Below are 25133 nucleotides of genomic sequence, written 5' to 3' on the forward strand. Positions count from 1 at the left end.
TGCTGTACAGTATTGGTTTTTACATACCTCTTCCACCAAAAGACCTCTTTTGTCGGTTTGTAAAAGATGCATTTCTGTTTATAGGAGGATAAAGGCCTTGTTCATGGGAATGTCTGTGCAAAAAACATCTTGCTTATCAGAGAGGAAGATAGGAAGTCTGGAAGCCTTCCATTTATAAAACTAAGTGATCCTGGCATCAGTATTACAGTTTTGCCAAGAGACAGTAAGTCTTCGTGTCAGCTTTCTTGTTCAGTGCCTCTGATTTGCAAAATAAGTTTGGGGTTGGGTTTTGTTTTCTGACCAGCATCTAAGGTACTTCTCTTATAGTAAGTTTCTTTATCTATCTGTCATTTTATAATAATCTCTGCAGTCCTAGCCAAGCAGTTTGGAGTGTATCTTCTTATCAGAAATAAACTACAGAAAACAAAGGCACCATTCTCCATTTTGTGAGATTTTTTTTTCCCTGCTTATTCTCGTTTTCAACTTCTTTTCACTGGTATGCTACAATGTAAATGTATCATATAGTCCGTTGCATTTGCACGTAGCTGCTAAATTTGGTGTCCTGTAATTGACTGAGCATTTTAGAGCATGGTGAAACTTTCAGAACTGAAAGAAAGCACACTTTTAAAATGCTGACTGGCAATTAAGAATCATCTTCAGTGCATGCCTTGGTGAATACCTGGAGCTGGTTGATGACTTTAATGGGTTATCATCCACCATTGAGATTGTTTCAATGATTTATAAATAGCATAATTAATTAAAACCAAAGAGTGTACAAGATTGTTATCCTAATAGAACTGAAGTAACCTTACTATTCTTTTTGTGGTCTTTCTAATAATTTTGGAAAAATTAAAACACTTCATACTTGGCAGTCTTATACATCCCTAAGGAAATAATGCATCTAAGAGCCTATAAGCAATGTGGTGCCTTCATTTTCCAATAAACTATTTAAATTCTCCCCTTTCTAATGTGAAACCTACATTAATTTTATGCAATCTCATTTTAAGGAGCTCTAGATCCACATCTCTACAATCCCATGTTTTAAATTGTTACTACAGTCAGTATCAATAGCTTAATAATCAGATAGTATGAAATTCCTTTTCATGGTGCCTTTTGCTGTGCCATAATGTGCCAATCGCTACAAAAGTAATTTTTACTGTTTGACATGTAGTTGCTTTGTGGTAGCTAAGTCTTGGTAACATTGTGGGAAATACACATATCAGAGAAAAAGTGTAATATGGAAATGGTGTTAAGGCAATTTAATACCATTGGGCTTATCTTACAATAAAACTCATGATGCCCCACTCTGATTCTTATTTTTGTCCATATTCTCTAACTTGCTTTTTTAGGCAGGAACAAAAAGTTGGAAAACTATTAAAAGCACGTTACGGAGTGAAATACCTATGTACATAAAAGTGATTTTTACCAAATCAAAGATATGATGGAGTTTTCTGGTTATATTATTCATCTTAACATGTTTCCTTGGTGTGATTGCACAGTTCTTCTTGAGAGAATACCATGGGTTCCTCCTGAATGTATTGAGAATCCCAAACAACTAAGCCTGGCCACAGACAAATGGAGTTTTGGTACCACGTTGTGGGAAATCTGCAGTGGAGGAGACAAACCCCTGAGTGCACTGGATTCTTCAAGGGTAAGCATTACTGGCTCTGCAGTCATAGCAGTTCTTTTACCGCTTCTAATTTAAAACATCTGCTGTTGTAACTACAGCAGCATGTAAAGTGTTGTAGTACATGACCACTGTAGGAAAAAGATATTTCTGCTGGTATATAATGAAGTTTGATTTTGTTATTTGTTTTGATTTTATGAGGGCAAAGTACAGTATTGTCAGTTTTATCTTGTTCATATTTCTGTTGCTTTGTTGTAGACATGTATCACTTTAAACAAAAAAATATTTCTAAAAATATTAATGGATTTTAATTGACGGTATTCTAGGAATTGAACATCTTAAATACTGTAAGACTTTGTGTGTTGCAGACAATTCTATTTTAGCGAAACAAGAAATATTAATTTTATCTCAAATAGGGGCAGAGGATGGAAGAGGAACATATTCCATAAAAATGCTATTTCATATGTATTCCCTTCTGTAGTTGGAAGCAAAAAGAATACTTTCCTATCCTACAAAAAGATTTGTAGTATTATTTTTATAAATGAACTGTAACCTTCTCACAAAGCCTGATCTGATTTCTCAAGTATCTTAATCACTTCTTACAATAAGCTCCAAGGTTTACCTAGACCATCTAAGTATTTAAGAAGTTACCCTCCTTTCCTGTTGTCTACATTCTTTCATAATATCATGAAACCCTTTACAACTGTGAGCTCAGCCAGCTTCACTGATGAATAGAATTCTCTGCTGGACCCATCCAGTTGTGGTTTTACGGAATTACCAATAAAGAAGGTGCTATTTTTCTCATCTCTCTCTTATCTTCCTTCAGTAACTGTCTGGAAATTTCTGAACTGATTGCTCTAAATTATGCCCGCCTTTCTTTTGATGGAAAATGGTCAGATATACATCCAGTGAGATAACAAGCCTAGGTTGAGAGCTGTAATTTTTGGCTGCTCTGGTGAGAATGTTAAGGCTTCTGTAACCCCTAATGATTGTAAAATGTAAAATGACTTATCTATTTAATTCCAGAAACTACAGTTTTATGAAGATAGGCACCAGCTTCCTGCCCCCAACTGGACAGAACTTGCAAACCTTATAAACAACTGTATGGATTATGAGCCAGATTTCAGGCCTTCTTTTAGGGCAATTATACGTGATTTGAACAGTTTGTTCACTCCAGGTGAGTCTGTGATACAGCAGGAACACGCTAGACAAAAAGAACCCTGGTTCCTATTGCTTCACTTTCATGTGGTGTCTTCCTTCTTGATATGTTTTTTGCAATACATCTGTGTCTTTGACTGCAAATTACTATATAGAAATTAAGGTGGCTGTTAATATTCTACTGAGGTTGGAGGATGCCAAAGAAAGGTAGAACATGCCTTAACTGTAATAAGGTTCTTCCTTTTTTTGTTCACTACTCTGTGCCTTCTGTTCCCTTTCTCCTTTTCTTCCTTTTGCCTCTCAGATTACGAGCTATTGACAGAAAGTGACATGTTGCCAAATATGAGAATTGGAGCACTTGGATTTTCTGGTGCTTTTGAAGATCGAGACCCAACACAATTTGAAGAAAGGCATCTTAAGTTTTTACAGCAACTTGGCAAGGTAGGCTGTTTAAAATTCTCTAATAGACTGTGTTTTTCAGTTATCTTTTTATGACCCCATATACATTATTTACATTAAAATTTCTGTTATAGAAATTAGTAATTTCAGTCATATCCAAGCACCACATGCAGTCCCTTTTTTCTCTTTTTTCACTTTCACAGTATCCTTAGATACTGTGAAAGTTAGCTGGCCTCCACAATGGATCCAGTCACATCAAAAGGCTGGAGTATTTTTCTGCAATGAAGAGCTGGCTCTGACATAATCTTTATATATATACACATATATACACATACACACACACACACACGCTCGGTATTCAGTTAACAATACTCTGGAGCAGTCTTGCACAGCACTAGTGGAATTGGGTTTTTTGTGCATGCATATTCTGAGAAATCTGAATTTAATGATGTCTTTGAATTTAATAATGTATTCAAGATATATGTAGGCCTTGAACCTTTTGAACTTTAGAAATCGGTATTTGGTTACTAGTTTTGGGAGTCATTGCAGCCTGTTTGTGTGAAAGCATGCCTATACAGATGACCAACTGCAGTTGGCAGATCTTCAGCAAGACCATTCATTTTTCCAGGATGGTTCCTTGCTGGTATAAGATAGCAATATATTCCTTTGGCTCCAAATACTAGTGGAAGCAAATCTGAAAACAAAGTAGCAGAACTACTTCTGTTTGCAGATGGCTGATCATTGGCTGTAAGTGGTAGCATAGCATGGGGAGAACAACAGAGTGGTAGCTGTTGGCTGCATAAAAGAAGACAAAGACAATATAAACAGAGAAAGAGAAGAAAGTAGAACCAAGAAAAGGAGGAGAATTAAGGACTGAGAGGAAGGAATTTATGCAAGAGCAGGAAAAGGAGTATGCCAACTGACAGTTTGGAAGTGCAAGTAGAAATTTGTGAAGGGGAAGAAAATGAATGGACATCACACCCTCTTCTTGTCCTTATTTCCTGGGCATTCCTTTCCTGTTTGCTTCCTTTCATAAAATATGTTTCTTTTAGAACTGATACCTGTGATTACTACCCCAATTTCTCTCAGGGACTTTTTGTGGCATTTCACTTAAATCATGGTCACCTTAATGCTTAATACAGTGAGCACTGAACAAACAGTACAAATGCTGTACACTAAGAAGCACTAAGAAAGAGAGAATGATGTGGACTTGTTTTTAATTCCCAAGTATTTCCATTTGTGATCTAGGGAAATTTTGGCAGTGTTGAGATGTGCCGGTATGACCCACTGCAGGATAATACCGGAGAAGTGGTGGCTGTGAAAAAGCTGCAACATAGCACAGAAGAGCACCTTAGGGACTTTGAAAGAGAAATTGAAATACTTAAATCTCTGCAGCATGATAACATCGTTAAATACAAAGGAGTATGCTACAGTGCAGGTATGTGCTATATTGAGTACACCTTCAAGTGTACAGCTAAGTATGCCTACCGAGAAATTCAGAGAGGTAAGTGTTTATGACAGTCACTGACTTGTCCTAGCTTTACCAGGACTTACAGAGTACAAAACAAACTAAATAGTGTCTGTTGTGTATCTCAGTAAAAGGTGGACATTTTATTCAGTCAGCTTATTGCATAATTTCATTTATTTAGAGTACTGTTTTGACTATTTACATAGCTTTATGTAAAAGGATAAAGGACTTCCTAGAAAAGAATATAGGGTTTAAGTGGGAAAAATGCACCATTTTGTAACTGTTCTTGTTTTTTTCACTAAATGTAATATTCCAGAGTGGATATTACCAAGTTCTAGTACAACCTGTACAGTAAAAAAGTGTATAAGAAAAAGTTTCAGAAACAGATCTGTTTGAGTGAATTGGTGATGCCAATGAATGAAAGTGTCAGTTCTGCCCAGGATCTTACTGTAAAAGAAAAATCTTGAGTTCAAAATCAGGCTAAGTTTTTAAAGATGGTAAAATTGGTGACAAGTTGATGTCGCTTGCCGTTGTGTTTCATCTCATCTTGACAACACACATGTACACACTTCTACTTTTCTTTCACAATAGTAGCTAAAGTATTGATGAGATGATCCTGATTAGTGATATACTAGTATATCAAGCATATCCACATCGTTGTTAAGTTTAAGTCAGTGGCATTTCCTGAGCAAATGCATTTAAGTAATATATGAAAAATTGCATAGTAATGTACAAATCAGAATTTAATTTTTCAGTATTAAGACTATTTTCTGTTACTCCTATTGATGTTCTAAAATAATTATATTTAAAAACTTACCATAGGAAAATTACAGAAAAATTAAGTGCATTTTTTATTGTTGTTGTTGTAAAAGGTCGTAGGAATCTAAGATTAATTATGGAATATTTACCATATGGAAGTTTACGAGATTATCTTCAGAAACACAAGGAGAGGCTGGACCACAAGAAGCTTTTGCTGTATGCATCTCAGATATGCAAGGTAGGAAATATCAAATTATTTATGGTTTTCAACAAAGTTTTGTCTGCAATATCCACAGAAAAAGCTTTACAAAAATCAGGAGAGAGTCTCTGCCAGAGCTGAGAGCTTCTGTAGACATTCAAACTTCCACATGGTGAAAAGAGCTACTTCCCTGGTTGAAACTGGCCTAACTCATGAACTCTTCATCTGCCGGACCTAGCGAATGTACAGAGGGTTGCATGCAATTTAACAGCTTTTCTCACCTATTCACATGCTTCACTGAAGCAAGGTGATGTGGGTAGTCTCCAGCAAAAGCTCCTTGATGGGCAATCCGTGGGGAATGAGGTGAGAAAACAGAAAATGTTAGCAAGTCTGTGGCAAGTGTCACAGAAAGAAGAATTGAAAGTGTGACCACCTACACAGAGGGTTGAAGAGCCCTCTGATCTGTGTGTCCAAAACAAGAAGTCATTCTGCAGTAACAGGCCTAAGAAATTCTCTTAGAATTATTTCTGCAACAAAATAACTGTTAGGCTGGTAAGTCACTGAAAACAATCTTTGTTCAAGCAGAACTGGAAGAGTCTTAATACTCAGCACCAACTCCAAGGACTGTGACTGCATCTTTCATAGAATAATGATGCAACAGGGACCTGAAGGTGCCTGCCATGTGTACTCTCATAAGAAGCTGTGGAGCATATGTAAGTCTTCAGGCCTTTATTCAAAGCCTGGAGGAACAATAGTGGCAACATAAGTCAGGACCCTGGTCTCTGACACAGAGGTATCTGATGGGAAGACCGGAAGGTGGATTTTGGCCTTTGCAGGCTGTGCAAGTATGGCAGGAATCTTTGGGAAAGGAGTTGAATTCAGAAAGTACAAAGGAAAAGGTCTTGATGTGTGTGTACATATACATATATAAAAGAATCTTCAAAATATTACAGGTCTTCAGGATGGTGAGAAATCAAAATAGCAGATGAAATGACTGCTTTCTAAGTACTAAGCACCAGCTGAGACAAAGGGAGCTAAAATATGCCTCCTGTCTCATACTTAAGTGGGAAAAACATCCTGCTTTCATGTGACAAATCATGGGTACAAACAGTATGAAAATGTGGGAAATCTGCATAGAACTTGCTCTTAAAGCAATACGTTTTCACTTCTAGGGGAAGCAAAGTCTAAGAGTTACAGTGAACATGCCTTGCTTTGCACTGTATGACCTGCAAAGTAGAGGTTATATCGATTGCTTTAAGATTTCACTCTAATCTGCAGCATTCTGTTACTCCAAAGCAGCTTAATTATAAACATAGTAAGTACCTGACACTGTGAAAATGGAATCTGAATGCTTTTTCTTCTATTTTTAGCTCTTTAGCTGTTTTTCCTTCTCTTACAATGTTTGTTCTTTCAGCATCTTGCATCTCTTTTTTTCTGCTGTGCATTTCTGTCACTGTAATTCTTAGGGTTTTTTAATCAAAAACCTTTCTCCCTCTGCCTTGCTGCTCTCCTCTCAAGTGTATTAGAGAAATGAAGGCATGCCCATATCTGACGGTTGAGATGAATGTGTTTGGCTGCTTGCTGTGTTTTGGTTCCTTGCTACAATACTGGGAAAGGATTTTCCCATCTCTTAATGCTTAAAACGCTTCAGGTGTCCTTGCTGAAGAGCACAACTTTAAGGATAGAAACATTTGAAAACACATAATTAAACTCCATTGTGAGAGTAGTGCCACAGGATTATGATTTCCACTTAGAATTTGCATGACTTCAGTTAAACATCTGTCTTAGATTAGGTGTTTTTCAGGCTAACAGATAAGTTACTATCAGGGCTGTTTTCCACATAGTACATACTAATAAGAAAAAGCTGTAGCATTTGCATAGACTAGTTGTACCAGGAACATGAGAGTCTCATTTTGAAGAAGCTAGGTTTGGTATTTTTCCAGATGGCAGTAAGTAAGTGGGCAGTGAAGAATGGGACATTTTTGAATGGTTTTGTTCTTGGAATGGACTGTGAGAGAACAGTAATGCCACCCAGCGGTGCTGAGGGGTTATGGAGTCTGAGAGGAAGATTCCACTTCAGAGCCAAACTCTTTCTGAGGTTCCTCACATAAAAAAAAAAAAAAAAAAAAAGAGTGAGAGAGAAATAAACCTTTTGACATTAATAGTATAATATTGATGTTCAAAACTTTTGAGTCCACCAACCCTATTAGCATAATTTATTACTTTTCAATTGTTTTGAAGGAGTGATATGGTTTCTTAAGAAACTCTGAAACTGCTTTGTGATTCCTTTCACATAGGAGTTGGGTATCTTGGGTTGTTGTGTGGAATCAATTTCTGCCTATCATTGAAGGTCTAAGCAAGACCTTCTTGTTGTAGTAATGCCACACTGTCTCCTTCCGTATTTTGTTGTTAGTGAAAATAATTAGGTGCGTTGGTAAGAAGGGATCATCAACAACAAAAAACATGGCTGTGGACCAGTGTTTTATTACAGCAATCCATGGAAATATAACAATAAGCAGAACTCTGTTGGTGGATAATGATCCATACAAAAGAGAAACAAGACACATGGGTGAGAATACAATTAGAGAATCATTGTCAAATTCAAGAAATCATAAAGTTTCATGGAAGCAATCAGAAAAGTAGACGTACAAAGTGAAAAAAAAGAGTAAATGAAATGGGTAGGTAGGACAGTCTTCTCATGTGCTCTGGATTGTGTAGTTTAGCCCAAGTTTTGTTTTCCTTCTGTATATCACCAGAAAACTGCATTTGGCCACAGAAAGGAGCTGTAACAGCTATCCATCTACAACAAAAAATACTTGGTTCTGACAGGTGCTCAGTTTACATCCCTCCAGTTAAGGGAGTCCCTGAGCTTGAAAAAAGTAACTCGTCAGGGAAGACAAATGTTCAAGCACGCAGACTTTAATAATGATTAGGTTTTGGTTTTAACTTTGAGGTTAATTTATCCTCTTAGGGAAAGTGCAGCTACGTAATGGTTAAAAGTAACTCTTTTTCTCTACACCTAGGGCATGGAGTATCTGGGTACGAAAAGGTACGTTCACCGGGATTTAGCAACAAGAAATATCTTGGTGGAGAATGAGAACAGAGTTAAAATTGGAGATTTTGGATTGACAAAAGTCTTGCCACAAGACAAAGAATACTACAAAGTGAAAGAACCTGGTGAAAGTCCTATATTTTGGTAAGTCTTCTTTTGGTATGTGAAATTATGGCATTTTCAGTTTTTGCCATTTCAGCCAATTGTTCTCCATATTATGGAATTTTTAAGTGCAAACTCCACATCAGTTTCCCAGCATTGTGAAAGTCACATGCATGATGTTTGACTTCATAGAACAACATCTGGGAATTTTCAACATACTTAAAAAAACCAAACAAACAAACAAAAAACCATCCCAAACAAACTCCTAAAAAATGCCAACATATTTAAAAGAAATAATGTCCAATGGGAAAGAGATAAGGGAAATCTAAAAGGGTCTATTCCCCTGGCTGCTTTCAAATTTTTGGACCTTTCAGTTCCCTAAACACTGGTCATTCGTGTCTTCTAACTGAGACCTGTTGGATAAACCATCTGGTGACCAAGTGGGGTTAAGTCCCCACTTGTAATTAGCAAGAATAAAGTGCTGAGATTTAGTATGCTGAGATTTAGTATTCAGGTGGATGTCTGTATTTTGGCACTGAGCTTCCAGAGAAGGTTGAATTTACCCCAAATTACAGCAATGCTCCAACAAACTGCACTTGGCTGAACAGGAGAAGAACACTTAGTGTAGTCTGTGGGAGACTGAATGATTGTGAAACACAAGTTAGTAGACTGTATTCAGAATGCCAGAAATATGCTTATCTCTGTTCTATGAAGACATAGAAATACCTTAGAAAATACACTGGGAGATAGCTATGATAAAAACCATTTTATGTCTTGATAACAAAAGAAAATGCCATTCTGTAAATGTGTTTTTAGTCTATATTTTATTTCTGCCATAGGCACTGTTTATCTAAAGGATAAATGATACAAAATGGCATCTTAGTAGACATTATTAGAGATGTACAGTGTAATTCCAAAATTACCTGGGACACAGTTCAAGGCGCACTAAAAGTGATAAAAGGCTATAATTGTCTTTTTTTCCAGGTCTTATCACATCAAAATCTTGTTTACTTGTACTATAGATAAGAAAAATATTTACAGCTTTGTTAGAAAAAATGTCAAACTTGGTTATAGTTATCACTAACTGTGTTTAAGGTGGATTTGGTTTTCAATACCAATTAACTATTATTAAAGGAATAGTTACTATATGAAGGTACTGGAAGGAAATGAGAACGTGCTAATATCTATGCATAAAGAACATTTATTCATGAAAAAAAATCAGTCTTGTTAAGACAAATGTTTTCAAAACCAAGAAGACATATATTACACAGAGGAATCTTCCTTTTACCATGTGTTGCAGGTATGCTCCAGAATCTCTGACAGAAAGCAAATTTTCTGTGGCCTCAGATGTGTGGAGTTTTGGTGTCGTCTTGTATGAACTCTTCACTTATATTGACAAAAGCAAAAGCCCACCAGCTGTAAGTATATAGTAATAGTTCTCAGAGATTTTTCTTTGTTTATTTAAGTTTTCTAGAATATATGGATTGTTCCTATACCTAAATAGGTTAATATTTACTGATCCTTTTCTGGAGATACTTTAGTGTTTATGAAGCATCCAATGAGAAGCAATAACATGCTGACAGATGTTAGTATCAAGCCATAAGTAGGAAAGGAGATCTGAAAATTACTTGACAGTCTGCAGATCTTATCCATCCTGTAACTTCTAAGTCTTTGATAAAGATTTTAAATCTCTTGTTATAGGTCGTTCTTTCCGATCCTTCATGGAGGGTTATCCCAGATGCAATCATTTCATTGAAAGATGACATGTATTTTTAATGCTATTCCAAATTTAAGGCTGAGCTAAACAAATCCATATACATTAAATTAATTTAAATAAGATAACTTAAAGGTATCTTGTTATGTTATCAGAACTCAAATTAGTAAGTTAGTGAAGTTCATGAAGGAAAGGGAATGGCTTTTTGCAGAGTGTTGACAGGCATTTTAAAGACAAACTTGCAGTGAGTGGAGAAAAATACTACTAACAGTTCTCCAACTGGAAACAAGATTAATGATGTAACATGCACCTTCTGCAGGCATAACAAAGGAGAGTAGAGCCTTTTATGTTTACTGAAGCTGACCTCACCCTTGGGCAGAATCTCAGTCCGTCCTAGCAGAAGTGGTTTTGAGAGGTGAATAGTGATGATAGGCACTGGCATTGGCTATCTCTGCACTGGCTCAGTGGACCTCTTAGTAATTTGATGCAATGAGCTATCAAAGGTATCATGGAAGAGCTCTCAAAACCGGGGCAGCTCTTCTAGCATAATTACATAAACGTTGCAGACACCGAGAGTTCTTCTTCAGAAGGATTATGAAAGGAAAAGTGGTAGAGTAAGTTACGGGTTCAGGTGGACTATGCTTGGAATGAATCATTTCTACATGCGCATTCACCACTTCACCAGGTTGGTTATCCTATGGGTATGTATCAAGAAAAGGTAATTTGTTAAAATTAACCAAAGTGATCTGTTTAACTCTCGGAGTCTTTATAGTAATAAATTGTTTTCCCAACTTGACCATTTGCACATTCAAACAACCATTGTTTCACACTTTCATGTCAAAGGTCATTAAGGAAATTTAGGTAGTATTGGAGGAAAAATAATTTCTTTATGTCGTTCTTATCAATTATTTTCAGTTACTAGTACATCCTCCTTAACTAGATCTCTGGCAATCTCTGTGAGGTTTTAATCTTCTTTTGGGGTTATGTTGATTTTTTGAATAGCAAGATTTATCTAAGCCATTTTTACAGGCTTTAATTATAGTAATTTTTCTGCCCAGTAGTTACTGATTAGTCCTGCTAACCTTTTTTTATACATCAATATGATAATATCTGTTTTCTGTTTGGCATTTTTCAAAGCATCAAGATCTTGTTTAAATGTTTCAGGGAACTCATTAGAATCAGCTGTGAGTCTTATTCTTTTAAAACTAGTTAATCATAGAATCGTAGAATGTTAAGGAATGGAAGGGACCTTAAAGATCATCTAGTCCAAACCCACCCTGCTGTGTGCAGGAACACCTCCCACTAGACCAGGTTGATCAAGGCCTTATCCAACCTGGCCTTGAACACTTCCAGGGTTGGGGCATCCACAGCTTCCCTGGGCAACCTGTTCCAGAATCTTAACACCCTCACAGTAAAGAATTTCTTCCTAATAGCTAACCTAAACCTACCCTCTTTCAATTTTACCCATTATTCCTTGTCCTATCATGGCAGTTCCTGATGAGCAGTCCCTCTCCAGCTTCCCTGTAGACCCCTTTCAGACACTGGAAGGTTGCTATGAGGTCTCCATGCAACCTTCTCTTCTCCAGGCTGAACAGCCCCAACTTTCTCAGCCTGTCTTCATAGGGGAGGTACTCCAGTCCTCTTATTAACTTCATGGCCCTCCTCTGGACTTGCTTCAACAGTTCCCTTTCCTTCCTATGTTGAGGAAACCAGAACTTTACTCAGTACTGCAGATGCAGAGTAGGTGCACTTTACTCACAAGTGCAGAGTAGAGGGTCAGAATCACCTCCTTCGACCTCCCTTTGATGCAGCCCAGGATTTCGTTGGCTTTCTGGGCTGTGACCGCACACTGCCAACTCATGCTGAGTTTTTCATCAATCATCACCCCCATGTCCTTCTCTGCAGGGCTACTCTCAATCATTTCTCTGCCCAACCTGTAGGTGTTGCCTGGGATTGCCATGACCCAAGTGTAGTACCTTGCACTTTGCTTTGTTGAACTTTACGAGGTTCACACAGGCCCACCTCTCAAACCTGTCAAGGTCCCTCTGGATGGCATCCCTGCCCTCCAGCGTGTTGACTGAACCACACAGCTTGGTATCGTCACCAGCTTGCTGAGAGTGGACTTGATCCTGCTGTCCATGTCGCCAACAAAGATGTTGAACAGTATCGGCCCAGTACTGACCCCTGAGGGACAGCACTCCTCACCAGTCTCCATATGGACAGTGAACCATTGGCCACAACTCTTTGTGTGCAGTCATCCGGCCAGTTCTTTACCCACCAAGTGGTCCATCCATCAAATCCGTGTCTCTCCAATGTAGAGACAAGAGTGTCATGTGGGACAGTGTCAAACACTTTGCATATCCAGGTAGACGATGTCAGTTGCTATGCCGCTCTTCACCAATGCTGTAGGCCTGTCAGAGAAGGTCAACAAATTTGTCAGGCGAAAATTTGTTGCCCTTGGTAAAGCCATGTTGGCTGTTACCAATCACTTCCTTGTTTTCCTTGTGCCTTAGCACAGTTTTCAGGAGAATCTGCTCCAAGATCTTGCCTGGCACATACATGAGACTGCCTGGTCTGTAGTTTGCTGGGTCTTCCACTTTCTCATTTTTAAAAATTGGGGTTATATTTCCCTTTTTCCAGTCATCGGAATCTTCACCTTAACAATGTTGTCTGCCAGCTCCCTCATCAGGTCCCACAAACTTGCACACATTCAGGTCTTAGATGGTCTTGAACCTGATCATCTCCTCGGTGGGCATAGGGTCTTCATTTTCCCAGTCCCTGCATTTGCCTTTCTCAACTTGGGGTGGTGTGGCTGGAGCACTTGCCTGTGAGGACTGAGGTATAGAAGTCATTGAGAACCTCAGCCTTCTCTTTGTCTGGGGTAGCCAGATCATCAGATGATCATCAACATTTTTAAAGATTTTTCACTTTTTTCCTTTAAATTGTGTATGTATCATGCTATTTTATTCTATTCTATATTATTATTCTACATTAAAAAAATTAAAATCGGTAGTTATTTATATGTTCTCTGGACTTGTAATTTATAATTTTATCATTGTTGTATATTATTCTAGTTATTTTTACTATTCTTAAAAAGAAGTTTCCCTCGATAAGAATATTGCAGCATCTTTTTTCCTTTAAAGATTATATATGACAGTTAGCCTTTTGTTTCAGGAATTCATGCGCATGATTGGCAATGATAAACAAGGGCAGATGATTGTATTTCATTTGATAGAGCTTTTGAAGAATAATGGACGACTACCAAGACCAGATGGATGTCCTGATGAGGTGAAGTATTGTGTTAATATGTTACTATAGTCTGAAAGGTGCTCAATTAGGTTGAGTGCCTGGTAAATACAAGACTTGTTTTTCATTCTACTGGGACTACTAAAGTATTTATTCAAGCAGAATGGCTGTGCTGTTGTTTTATCTGTTGCATGATGAATATAACCATATTTATTTTCTGATTCTTTAGCTTGCACTCTGTCAGGAGCCTAGAATGTAGTCTTGCTAAATACATGAAGTGGGGCTATTATGAGTGACTGCTGTACTTGGGCACTCAGGCTTCTATTTTAAAAAGATAAATTTATTAAGGCAACCAGATTAGTGTATAGAACTTGTTCCATGTAAGACCCTTTTAAATATTCTCATTCAAAGCTGTGAATTATGGATTCTTTTGAAGTCTGTAACATTTAGGAGTAGTATCTTAACTTCCTAAGGTTTTCCACATTTAATTCCAAAATTTAGAGAGCTCCTTATCTTGATTATTTCCATTCTCTTGCTCTTTCCTCCTCAAACATAGGAATAGCCATGTTTATCATGTATATTATTCACCGTTAAGTATTTTCAGCCAAGAGCTACCTGCAGACAGTAGACACAGTTAAATATGTGAAACAGATTTTGTATGGTCAGGGTCCTCAGACTGGTATTCGTGTTCTTTGCAGATACTGAAGTGTATGTGTAAAGCTGTCCTCAGAGCACACAAATTAATTCAATGTTCTTTTGGTTTTGCTAATACTCCAAATGTTCTAAAAAAATACTTTCATACTACTTGTAAGCCTTGTAGTTCTCTATTCTTCAGTGCATGGTGCACAAAGTCAGCTTCAGTCAAACTGGTAGGGCTGTGTAGGTGAATCAGTAGTAAAAAAAAAGGAATTAAAATAGCTATGTTTTTTAATGTGTAGCTTCTAGCTGAGATTGATTGCTGCATCCCTTTAAAATCAAGCATTTGACAATAAATCGAGAAATAATTCATTCAGAATTGGCAACAGAGGAGACGTCAGGCTCAAGCGGTCTAACAGAGTGGGGTGCAAGTGGGGCAGGGAAGCCACATGGGTAGAAAAAGTCTATACAGAGAATGAGAAGTCTCTGAAGTAACCTTTCTTGCATTTTGTGTATGAGTACAGCAACTGTTGAATTGCAAAGGTTTGGCTTTTTGTAGATAATCTGAATGTCATATGTGTAAGATAATCATTATCTGTTTCACTGGAAGTGACTGACACAGAGGTTTCAATGTCTGACGCTTCTCCAGATATCAAAGAAAGGTGGAAATGTTTCTCTGTCAGAAACCATGCTTGTCCCATTTTGATTCTGAAAGGCCAACAATCACAGATAATAAGTCTTCCAGATATCTATAGCTTACAGCAGCTTATCTTGTAGTTTACAAACTGCAGAGACTTGATGCTGAAGCAGCTTGGTCAGTGCAGGTGTTTCAAATTTGCTGAAAAATAAGGAATAGTTTCTGCCTTCTTTCATGGTGGTTGTACAGATTGTTCTTAAGCAATGTGTGAAAAATTGCTCAAAGTATGAGAAATTGGTAATAACAATCTAGATTGAATTAATGAGAAGAGTACAGGTGAAGAGCTTGACAAGTTGTTTGAGAGCAGGTATCAGGTACGTGTTTGAGCAAAGAGAAAACTGTTGCCAAATAATTATTGTAGTGGAAATATCTTCCAAAAATAATTTCAATCAACTTCTACTAGAAGTGGGCTCAGTTTGCACAGTAAATTTTTTGGCTTATTTCTGATTATGTATGAAGGATAATTAGGAATTTAATGTACAAATGTAGAGAAGTATATGTTAACTTTGCAGGGAAGCTTATTTAGAATTACTACCTTTGTAAATCCGATTTCTGGTCAGACTTGTATTTGTCATGTTAAACACTTCTCAGCTTTTAAAAAATAAGAGCGGACAAGAAGATAAAAATGTAGCAAAATAACATAAGTCTCATAAAAGTTTCAAAAACTAGCTGAGTTTTACTAACTTAAAAAAAATCTTTTATAAAAGGGCTTTTCCAGAGCCACCTATCCTCACTTCTTGCTGTCACTGGGATCAAGCAGATAAACTGATTCGTACAGCAGGAGTTTAGGCACTCTTTTTCAGCTGTTGCTTGGAAGCATGGAGTTAAGTTGAATATTCTTTGGACCACTTCTATGGACCATATTAACTATATCCACTATGTGTTTACCTAATACCAATTTTCTTTGTTTCTTCTGCAGATTTATGCTATCATGAAAGAATGCTGGAACAATAATGTTGCCCAGCGCCCCACCTTTAGGGATCTTGCTCAGCGAGTGGATCATATAAGGGAAAACATGGGTGGATGAGACAACTGCCCTTCCTTCAGAGGATGTGTTGGAATGCAGAACAAAATGTACCTGGTCTGCTGTGTATAATTGACATATGTGTGCATCTTATCCTTGCTGGAAGTAAAATCTGTGTGGCAAATATCCTATTTCAATCTGCATGCTGAGGAATCCCGCTGGGTTTTTTTATCAGGATATACTTGTTACTGTGAGAACATGCTGAAATTCTCAACAGGAAGAGAAATTATTTTTCTAAATAAAATATATGGTCATTCAACACCACCATTATTTGCCTTACTTGGCAATGCAAAAAAGAGGTGACTTATAATGCAGTGAGATTTAGAGATGAAAAGACAGTGTATGTTCTTGTTGAAATGCAGAGAAAAGACTTTCTAGACTTCTAGAAATCCTTCCACACTGAGTATATAGTGACTTGGCATCCTGTTTTGTGTGTTGCACAAGGACTTTTGTTTGTTAATACAGTTTAATGATATTTTCATTGTTGATGCAGAAATGGCTTCTCTGTATAACAAAATAGAAGTGGTTGTGTAATGCAGGAACTTCTAATGTACCTGTCTGAATCAGTTATCAGCCAGCAGTATATCCAAAGAGGTGTGAAGCTGTGTGATGTACTGTAAGTATTTTGAGAGAAAGGGAGCAAATTGTTCATACTTCGGAGAGCCAAAAAATGTACTCTTCTACATGAAAATTTAAAAATGAAAAAGCAAACATGTTATCTATTTTTTCTTACTCATCTTTTCCTTTGTTGAGTAAGTATTAGATTCTCTTTATAGAATTGAAGATACAGTGATAACATGTAGAAGTGAAGCCATTTTTATACAAGGCAGTGTATTCAGTTTGAATAAGAAAAAGCTAAACATACTGCTTTTAAATGCTGCTCTTTTATTCTTTCCATCTTTGTAATTTTCATGCAGTCATAGTTGTATCTACAAATTGGGAACTTTTAAAGCAGGATTAGAAATCTAGAAAATGCCCTCCATTTCACAATTCCTTACTTTGCTGTTAAGATGATCACCTTATACCTTCCTTCCAGTACAGAAAAAGAATACTTATGGCCCAGTATCTGATACGGCCAGTCACAACCACGTCAAGCCTCTTTTGTCATGAAGTGGCCCAAGTTACCTCCTGTTTCTTTCTGTGGTAATACCCAACATAAGACTGTTGGGAAGGAGGAATTACAAGTGCAATTGCTCCACAATCAGCAGAGGGCAAGGACATGATTCCAGTTACTGAGAACTGGAAGGAGATCAGAGGTACCTGAATTCTATATAATTCAGATTTTGGAATAAGTCTAACAAAAATTTTTGAACAAGACAGTGCTTCGGTTTTGCCTTCAGGCATGAAACTTGGGGATAATCTCATATCTCAAAGCAGTAAAATTGCAGGGTTTGTGTATTTTTACTTCAAATAATCATGTTTGTTTGTTTTTACTTAAGTATTATTGTTTGCAAAGTACAAACCTTGTTCTTCTTGGACTTCTGCTGAGAGAAGTTCAATTAAGGGGATATACAACTTGGCAAACTGACCTGACATCCAGCTTTGTATCTAAAGTCGAGTGTTCATTTTTAAAATTTGTGGCAGTGAATCAGTCAAACAGAGGAGTTATTTTGACTGTGGGGTGTCCTTAAGATTTGTGCTTTACTACATCCATCTTATCAAAAGTTTAAGAACCTCAACTTTTAAAAAATTTTTAAAATAATCCTTATTTAGTGTCACATAGTGCCAGTATAGCAGTGTTTTGTACCACTATGATGTTTTCTCTCCCACAATCACTCCTACAAAATTACAATTTATAGTATGAGAGAGTTCATTTCATTCATTCATGGCTAGGCTTCGTGAACGAAGATTTGGGAGAGTGCTAAATAGGGAGAACAGCATCAGCCCTCTTTCTGCCCATTGCATTTAAAAGTATTTCTGTTGGTTTTCTTGCCACCAAGCACTTGCACAAATGATTTTTCAAACTAATTTCTGTCAGTTTTTAAGCGGCGAAGAACTTTGAAGTACTTTGTTCAACTTAACGTGTTTTCTCAATTTCTCTACATTGCTTTGAAGATTTGAAATTTTGTGCAAAAAATGTCTTTGCATTTGTAGTCTCAGTTGTGTGTTCATGTTTTTTGTAACAAAAGGAGATAAAGCTTTAAAGCATTGAAACAGCATTTTAGCTGGATGACATATGCAGGAAATATGTAAAATTTGCAGTGTATGACACTCAGTAGCTAACTGGTTTCCAATATGTAGTAGACTAAACCTAATTTATGTAAAAATCTCAGGGAAGTTTGTGTAATGCAATGAAGAAATCTTCCAGTCTGCTATTTTTTCAAGTGAATTAAAGGTCTTTTTCTTGTTCTACTACAGTATGACTGATTACATAGTCTATTTGATTGCATAAATGTAGTGTTGAACACCACAATAATTTTAAAGTGTCTTGTGGAATTTTATTTTTTTTTTTACTTTGATACTTTATCATTTTTAGAGAAAGCCATATCTTTACACTGCAGTATAATTTTGTGCTGTTGGTCAGGAACATATAGTCTTTTGTAACAACCAGAGGCCTGTGCAGAGGGCTTGATCATTTGTGGTGAGTGTATGAGTGTTCTTAGCTGGGTGAATAGGACCAAGTAGCGCTTAGGACTCTAAGGGGATGTCTGGTCATCTGCAGTGTTGATATTGAGATCCCAGAGCAGACCCAAAGGTTTTCTCAAAAAGCTGTTGAGGATGTAAATGCAGTGATTTTGCTGAGTTTGCTACTGCCAATGGTGTAACTTTTTAAAAAACAAAACAAAACCACAAAAAACCAGTGTATTTTGAAAGCTCTCAGATCTACAGTAGCATTGTTAATGTCATATTTTTATATAGCCTTTGTATTAACAGCCTAAGTTCTTTGTTTTAGAAACTTTATTCAGCTGGCATTGCATTTGTCATACTTTAGTGTAATCATTACGCTACCCAAAATGCAAATGGATGGGCTTTGGGTTTATTGCTGTTGTTGTTGTTTTGTTTTTTGTTTTGGTTGTTTGTTTTTGTAGAAAAAGTGCTGGTTTATGTATACATGACTGCTCCTACAATGTAGAATTAAAATATTAACTGTTGCTTTGCACTTACATTTGAAATGAAAGAATTTTTTATAAGTGCACAATATATCTTATAGAATCTCTGCAATCAAGTATTGTGTAGTATAATATTGGTTTGTTGTCTATCAGTATAAAGATGTTAAGTTTCAAAATTATTTTAAAAATATATTCCACAAACTTGCAACAGTCATGTAGTAAGCCAGAGGAGGAATGAATTTTCAGAAAACCCACATTGTTGTCAAATCCTGGTATTGGTTAAAAGCTTCCATAGTTGATATAGTTGTTCCTAAATGTGCAGGTGAATTTAACTGTAAAAATATATGTAAAACCTGTGTTTTTTCCCAAAATTAAGTTTTTAATTGTTGCATTTCGTTGAGATGTTGCCTTGAATTGTGCTGGAAAAGATGTTACTGTATGAAATATGAAGAAATGTGACTCTTCTGTAAAGCAAGCTAACTTTTCAGGAATGCAGGATCACAAATACCCAGAGGATAGAGTTCTGAGAGCAAAAGTAGAGGTGTAGAAGATCAAGAAGACTAAAGGAAAAAGGCTGAAGTTCAACACTGAAGAAGTTTTCTGAAATGTGAAATGCGCATTGAATTATGAAAAACCGATGTCTACTGAAAATGCCATACCATGACAAATATGTGCTAATGTATTTCTAAACTGCGTATTGTCTGCCTTAAGTCTAAAATACTCACAGAGACCTAACCTGACTGAAAAAGTTACAAGAATTACTATACCAAAAGAAACTGCTTAATGTTGTGCCGTGCCAGACAACAATTTTGAAAAGGTGTTTGGTTAAGAATTTTTCTTCTGAATTTTTCTTTTTGAATAAGAGTTTTACAGTACTTTATATTAAAGTAGAGAAAGTCCCTTGGCGGTGGGGAAGTGGGGGGAGAGAAGGCACCTGCTACTTATGGTTGAACTGCAAACATTTGAGCACATGGTTCACTGAAGAGAACATGAAAGGGATATTTTTTAGAAAACCGTGTATCAATACCTGAAACTTAACTGTGTGTTTCTTTTGAGTTTGGATAGTGCAAATAAAAAAACTAAATACAATGAATGGCACAGGCCTGCCAGCATTTTCTTTTATACAATACCTGAAATTTGTTACTGGTGTTTAAGTCCCTGCTGAAGAGAACCAATCTGTTTAAAGAAGTAGAACACAGTACATACAACTTTGTGACCTTCCTAGGATAGCCATATGAAGTGTTTATCTTCTGGAAGAAACTTAGCTGTACCAAAGTAAAGATAGTATATTGGGTGTTCCCTAAACAATAAGACAGGTGGGGTTTAATTATTTAATTTAAAAAAAAAAGTTTTCATTAAGCTAATTAATTTGGGATGAAGAAGCACTTCCTTTTGTTCTCAGTATTTAGAGAGACGTGAGTCTGTAAGGCAGAGATGGCTAAGAGAGATTGCCTTTTATGAGGCTACAGTTCTTAAGAGTTTGTTAGAAATTCCAATGTCTTGATTTGCGTTACTTTGTCATCTTTCCATATGACTTTCCTGTAACTTTACATGAAAATCACCACCACTTTTCCTTGAACAGAGTTGAATGCTCTTGTTAAATTTTGAGAAATTCAATGGCAAAATGGAAAATACACACTCAAATACAAGCATGCAGACACATATACTTAATCTCCTCTATTGTAATGGAAGTAACGATTAAGCTAATTCAGTTATCCCTTCCCACACATAAAAGGTATCTTGTTCTCAGAGCAAATTGCCTGAAGATTTTATTCTGTGCTCCAAGGGGGTTTTGAAAAGAGCTTGCACGCTTAGTAATTCTCGTTCACAGTTATTGATATTGGGTCAATGCCATACACAGATCCCAAGGCACATATAGTCTGGAGCTTTGGGAGCAAGGCTTACTCACTGTCAGACACAACAGGTGGTGTAAGGGCCGGGGCAGGGTACAGGGGGAGGAATCCCTGCATCTCTTAAGCAGCTGTGTGACAATCAAGCATTTACAAGGGCATTGAGTAGAGGACCTTTCCATGAGGCCTTTACGAGCCCTGGACTCACCTTTTTGGCGTGCATCCTTTTGCGCCATGGCTGTGGTGAAGACTGGTGACATAGCTAATTCATTTTTTGTAATGTTGTCATTAAAAAAAGATTATTTAATTGAACTAAATTTTAATTGCTAGGGAAGATCAGCAAAAACTACAGAAAGTGTATTTGAGCTTCTAACCCAGAACTGCAGGAGTGAGGTTTTATTTAGAACACGACCACAGAGTCTGATGACTGGATAGGTGGAATCGAGCTTCCCTACTTTTTGCATCCATACTTTTGACTAGAATTCTTTTCTTTGCAGAAGGATTGAATAATAAATGGAAAGCATAATGGTATCCAATATTAAAAGGTCTTTATGAGATGCAACTTCAAATCTGTGAAGATCTCAGTAAAGAACACTTGCACACCATCAAGGCATTGGATATGCTTTTTGTTTCTCAGGTCTAAGCAAGGTTTTATTACTTTGCTGTAAGGTGTATAACTCAAGGGCTATAAAGCAGTTGATATGGACATATCGTGGTCTCTTACAATAGCTTTTGGGACATCCCATGTTGCAAGGGTCTGGGCAACCAAGCTATTAAAGGAACAATATGATATGGATGAATGATCCTGCCCTAGAGGAGCTTTAGCTCCTGTGTTGGGACTGTTGGGCCCCTGGGTACCTGTGGCTGTGGAGCCTGTCAGTCAGCATCTCCCACCAGTGTGCTCAGTTGGTAAGTGTGCACAGATTTGGAGCGGCCCAACAAGGACTGTGACTGTGCTGGACAAGGTGAAGCCTTGCTTTGAGACAGGAAGGGAGCAGAGCACTAGCATACTGTGCTGTGATCCAGCAGGAAGGCATACAGAAGGGGTTATCAAAGTCCAGCAGCACACAGAGGCAGGATGTGCTGAGATAGATGTGACTGAGGTGGAGCTGCTCCATGTTGGAACTGAGCTGCCACCTAAAAGCCCTACAGTAAGGCAGGTGGGAAGAAGGGACGTGGTCCCCAGACTGAATTCTGATGGGGGTGATGATTGGGACTGGTCTGAGACAATTTTATATGGATGTGTAAGATGAGAGAGTGAGAAGCCTGTCCCACGCTTGCTTTGCTTAATATATTAAACAGCAATGTCTAATAGTTTGATGCCCCACCCAAACAGCAGCATACTACTCATTTCAGTGCCTGTTTCCCATTGCCAACCTCACTCACCAAGCTAAGGGCCACTAAGGCAGAGCCACTGGGTGCCAAGTAGGAAAACAAACACTTCTCTGGCATCAGACTGGGCTTTGCATCAGACTGGGCTTTGCCATCTGAAACAACCACCAAGCAATGCACTAGTAAAATCACAGAATCGTCAAATCATCAGAGTTGGAAGAGACCTTTAAGATAATCAAGTCCAACCAATGCTTTGGGGCAACAACAAAAGCCACAGGAGTGCATAGGTACTGAGAAATAGGAATTTCTATGAAATCAAGATGGCTTTAAAATTAAGATTCAACTAAGAACCAGTTTTAAGGATTTTAAGTTTAGAATGGGAACTCTGTCTTTTTTAAGTACCTCTCCCTTAGGCACCTAGGCAAAACTTTTGGATCTCTCCAGAACACTTTTTTAATCCAAATTTGCTTTCTATGCCTGTATTTTGAGATCTTCAAATTGCATGACTGAACAAAGAGGAAGATTTCAAAGGTACTCTGCTTGCATAACAAATGACAGAATGGAATATTTAAAATTTTCAGACAATCTTGGGTCTTGAACTAGTGCACCTGATTATACAGACAAGAGATCTCAACTTGTTTCTTTTTAATAATAGACAATAAGAATGTAATTGTGTCAGATGACTTCAATAAATATACCTGCCACCTTTAAAAGACTCTCAGAAGAACTGGAAAGGTGGGAGAACCAAAAGGTAGATTAAATATCCCATGAGAAAAAAAGGATACTATTGCAGAGTTGTATTATAAGTACCATAAATCAGACTACCTAAACAAGGATAGCAAAAAAGTCCTGTTTAAGTTCAAAGTATGTGATCTGTAGAAATATTTTAGGTATGTACAATCAGTTTTACCTAGGTGGTGTGTGATTTAATGGTGCATGATGGAAGAAAATTAACATTCTTGTTTTATTCCCTCTATAATACAGCTGCAATCATATTATAAATTTCTTAAGATAAAAAAAATCCTACAAATGTAATAGCTATTAATGATTTTGCTCTGCCACTATAATATTGTCTACTCTTTTACTGAACCTAAAAAACTAATTTTAACCTTAGTCTTTATGTATATGTAATAATTTTTACATCATTTTTAGAAAACTTCATTAGAAAATTTAATATTAACCAATCAATTCTTTAAATTAGTTAAATTTATCTGAGTACCTAGCTCAAAGGTATTGCAATTCACTTAAAATTGCAGTAATTTCCCCCCAGCCAGAACTCCAGTTCACGATTACGATTGTATTATTGAGTTCAACTAATGTGAACAATGAAACAACAAAAGCTGAACAATTACATCAGGAGCAGTTGAAAAAAGCAGCTGTTAAATGTTGATGCTGGTTTGTTGCCTGAGCTACAGATGTTTGAGCTCTAATCAGATCAATAGACTTTTCTAACTATGTTATTAAAACTCTCAGCCAGGTCTCTATTAGAACTGGCTTCTCAAAAACACTGATCTATCAATAAAAAGGTAAATCAAACTTAATATCTAGTCTGCTTACAGCAGCTTTTGCATGTATATCCTTATATGTTTTAATACTCCTTAATTTTCTAAAACTTATGACTATATGTTGGTCTTTTTTTTTTCTTATGATGTCCTCTGTGTTCACATTCTCAGCTATATCTTTTGTAGAGGTTATAATTAAATAATACATTACCTTCCAGGTGTTTTTTCCATGTTATACAGGGTGTTTCAACACCTTTCCAGAACTTTCTGGGTAGTCTGTGTCCTTCTGTATCACTTTCTCATCAAAATGGTAATTGAAATTTCCCATTAGTATGAAGTTTTTATGCTTTTGGTAAGTCCTTTGATCACACAGAGAAAGTCTCATCTCCATTAACAACTTTATTTACAGCCTACCATAATCTCCTACGTGACAGCAATATTGCTTTTACTGAGAAATACTTAGTCACTCTAAATTCCAAAAGCCCTTCTGGACTAAATAATAAGAATAAACATCCTTGAAATACCCTTTTAGTCTTAGCTATCTTTCCTGAACAGACTGTACTTGCCTGTGTGAACTATCCTACCAAATCTCTATCATGCCAACTAGGGCATGATTTTGAATATGATTTAAGACATTGAGCCATTCCTCTTTCCTGTCCTCTTGCATTACCACATAATAAACTAATTCTAGTGTGTGTGTAGATATAAATAAGGTAGTTATCTGCTCATATATAATGAACAACAGCATATGTCATGGTTTGAGAACCCCAAAATCCAATCCCCTAGTCCAAACCCCCTCCCACATCTCAACCCAATGTGAGATGGGTTTTCCAGACACCACACGAGACTCAGAATGGGGGAAAGGGAATATATATTATAATGACTGTACAAATAAATACTACAATACATTATATACAATCCTAACTATTTCTACCATGACATAAAAGTATTTACAATGGATCAAATCTCTTCTCCCCTCCAAATAAAAGTCCAGGAGGGAAGAAGGAAATAATCTTTTCCACTTTCAGAGCAGCAGTCTCTAAGGCAGCAGGCTCTCTTCCTCTCATGCAGCATTTGTATCTGGATATCTGCCAGTACATATGAGGGGTATCCAAACCCCTCAGCCTGTTGTCTCCAAGCAAGGGTCTTCTCTTCCATGGACTGCATAGCAGGGACAAAACTCGTGTCACCACGTCACATCATGGGGCGTAAGACCCCCATGAAGGTCCCTTCCTCAGGGGATTCACCCCTGAGTCAGAACATCTCGGGCAGCTTTCAGTTGAAAGCCTTTGCCTCAAAAGTTCTACCAGAGCTCCTG

General features: G+C 37.1%; 1 protein-coding gene across 8 annotated transcripts in view; it reads left to right on the forward strand.

Annotated features, from left to right (window-relative positions):
• The window catches only part of JAK2 (Janus kinase 2), an 87143-nt gene extending 66919 nt beyond the window's left edge, over nt 1-20224 (forward strand). For all 8 annotated transcript variants that reach the window (XM_032675335.1, XM_032675334.1, XM_032675333.1 and 5 more), the window contains 10 exons: nt 85-223; nt 1500-1651; nt 2654-2804; nt 3090-3226; nt 4433-4622; nt 5525-5649; nt 8634-8806; nt 10065-10182; nt 13653-13766; nt 15977-20224. In XM_032675335.1, the coding sequence (XP_032531226.1) occupies nt 85-223; nt 1500-1651; nt 2654-2804; nt 3090-3226; nt 4433-4622; nt 5525-5649; nt 8634-8806; nt 10065-10182; nt 13653-13766; nt 15977-16084 (1407 nt within the window). In that variant the 3' untranslated portion in view covers nt 16085-20224. The remainder of the gene's footprint in view (nt 1-84; nt 224-1499; nt 1652-2653; nt 2805-3089; nt 3227-4432; nt 4623-5524; nt 5650-8633; nt 8807-10064; nt 10183-13652; nt 13767-15976) is intronic.
• Nucleotides 20225-25133: the final 4909 nt, after the last annotated feature.

The sequence above is a fragment of the Chiroxiphia lanceolata genome, chromosome Z (genome assembly GCF_009829145.1).
Source record: "Chiroxiphia lanceolata isolate bChiLan1 chromosome Z, bChiLan1.pri, whole genome shotgun sequence".
NCBI lineage: Eukaryota > Metazoa > Chordata > Aves > Passeriformes > Pipridae > Chiroxiphia > Chiroxiphia lanceolata.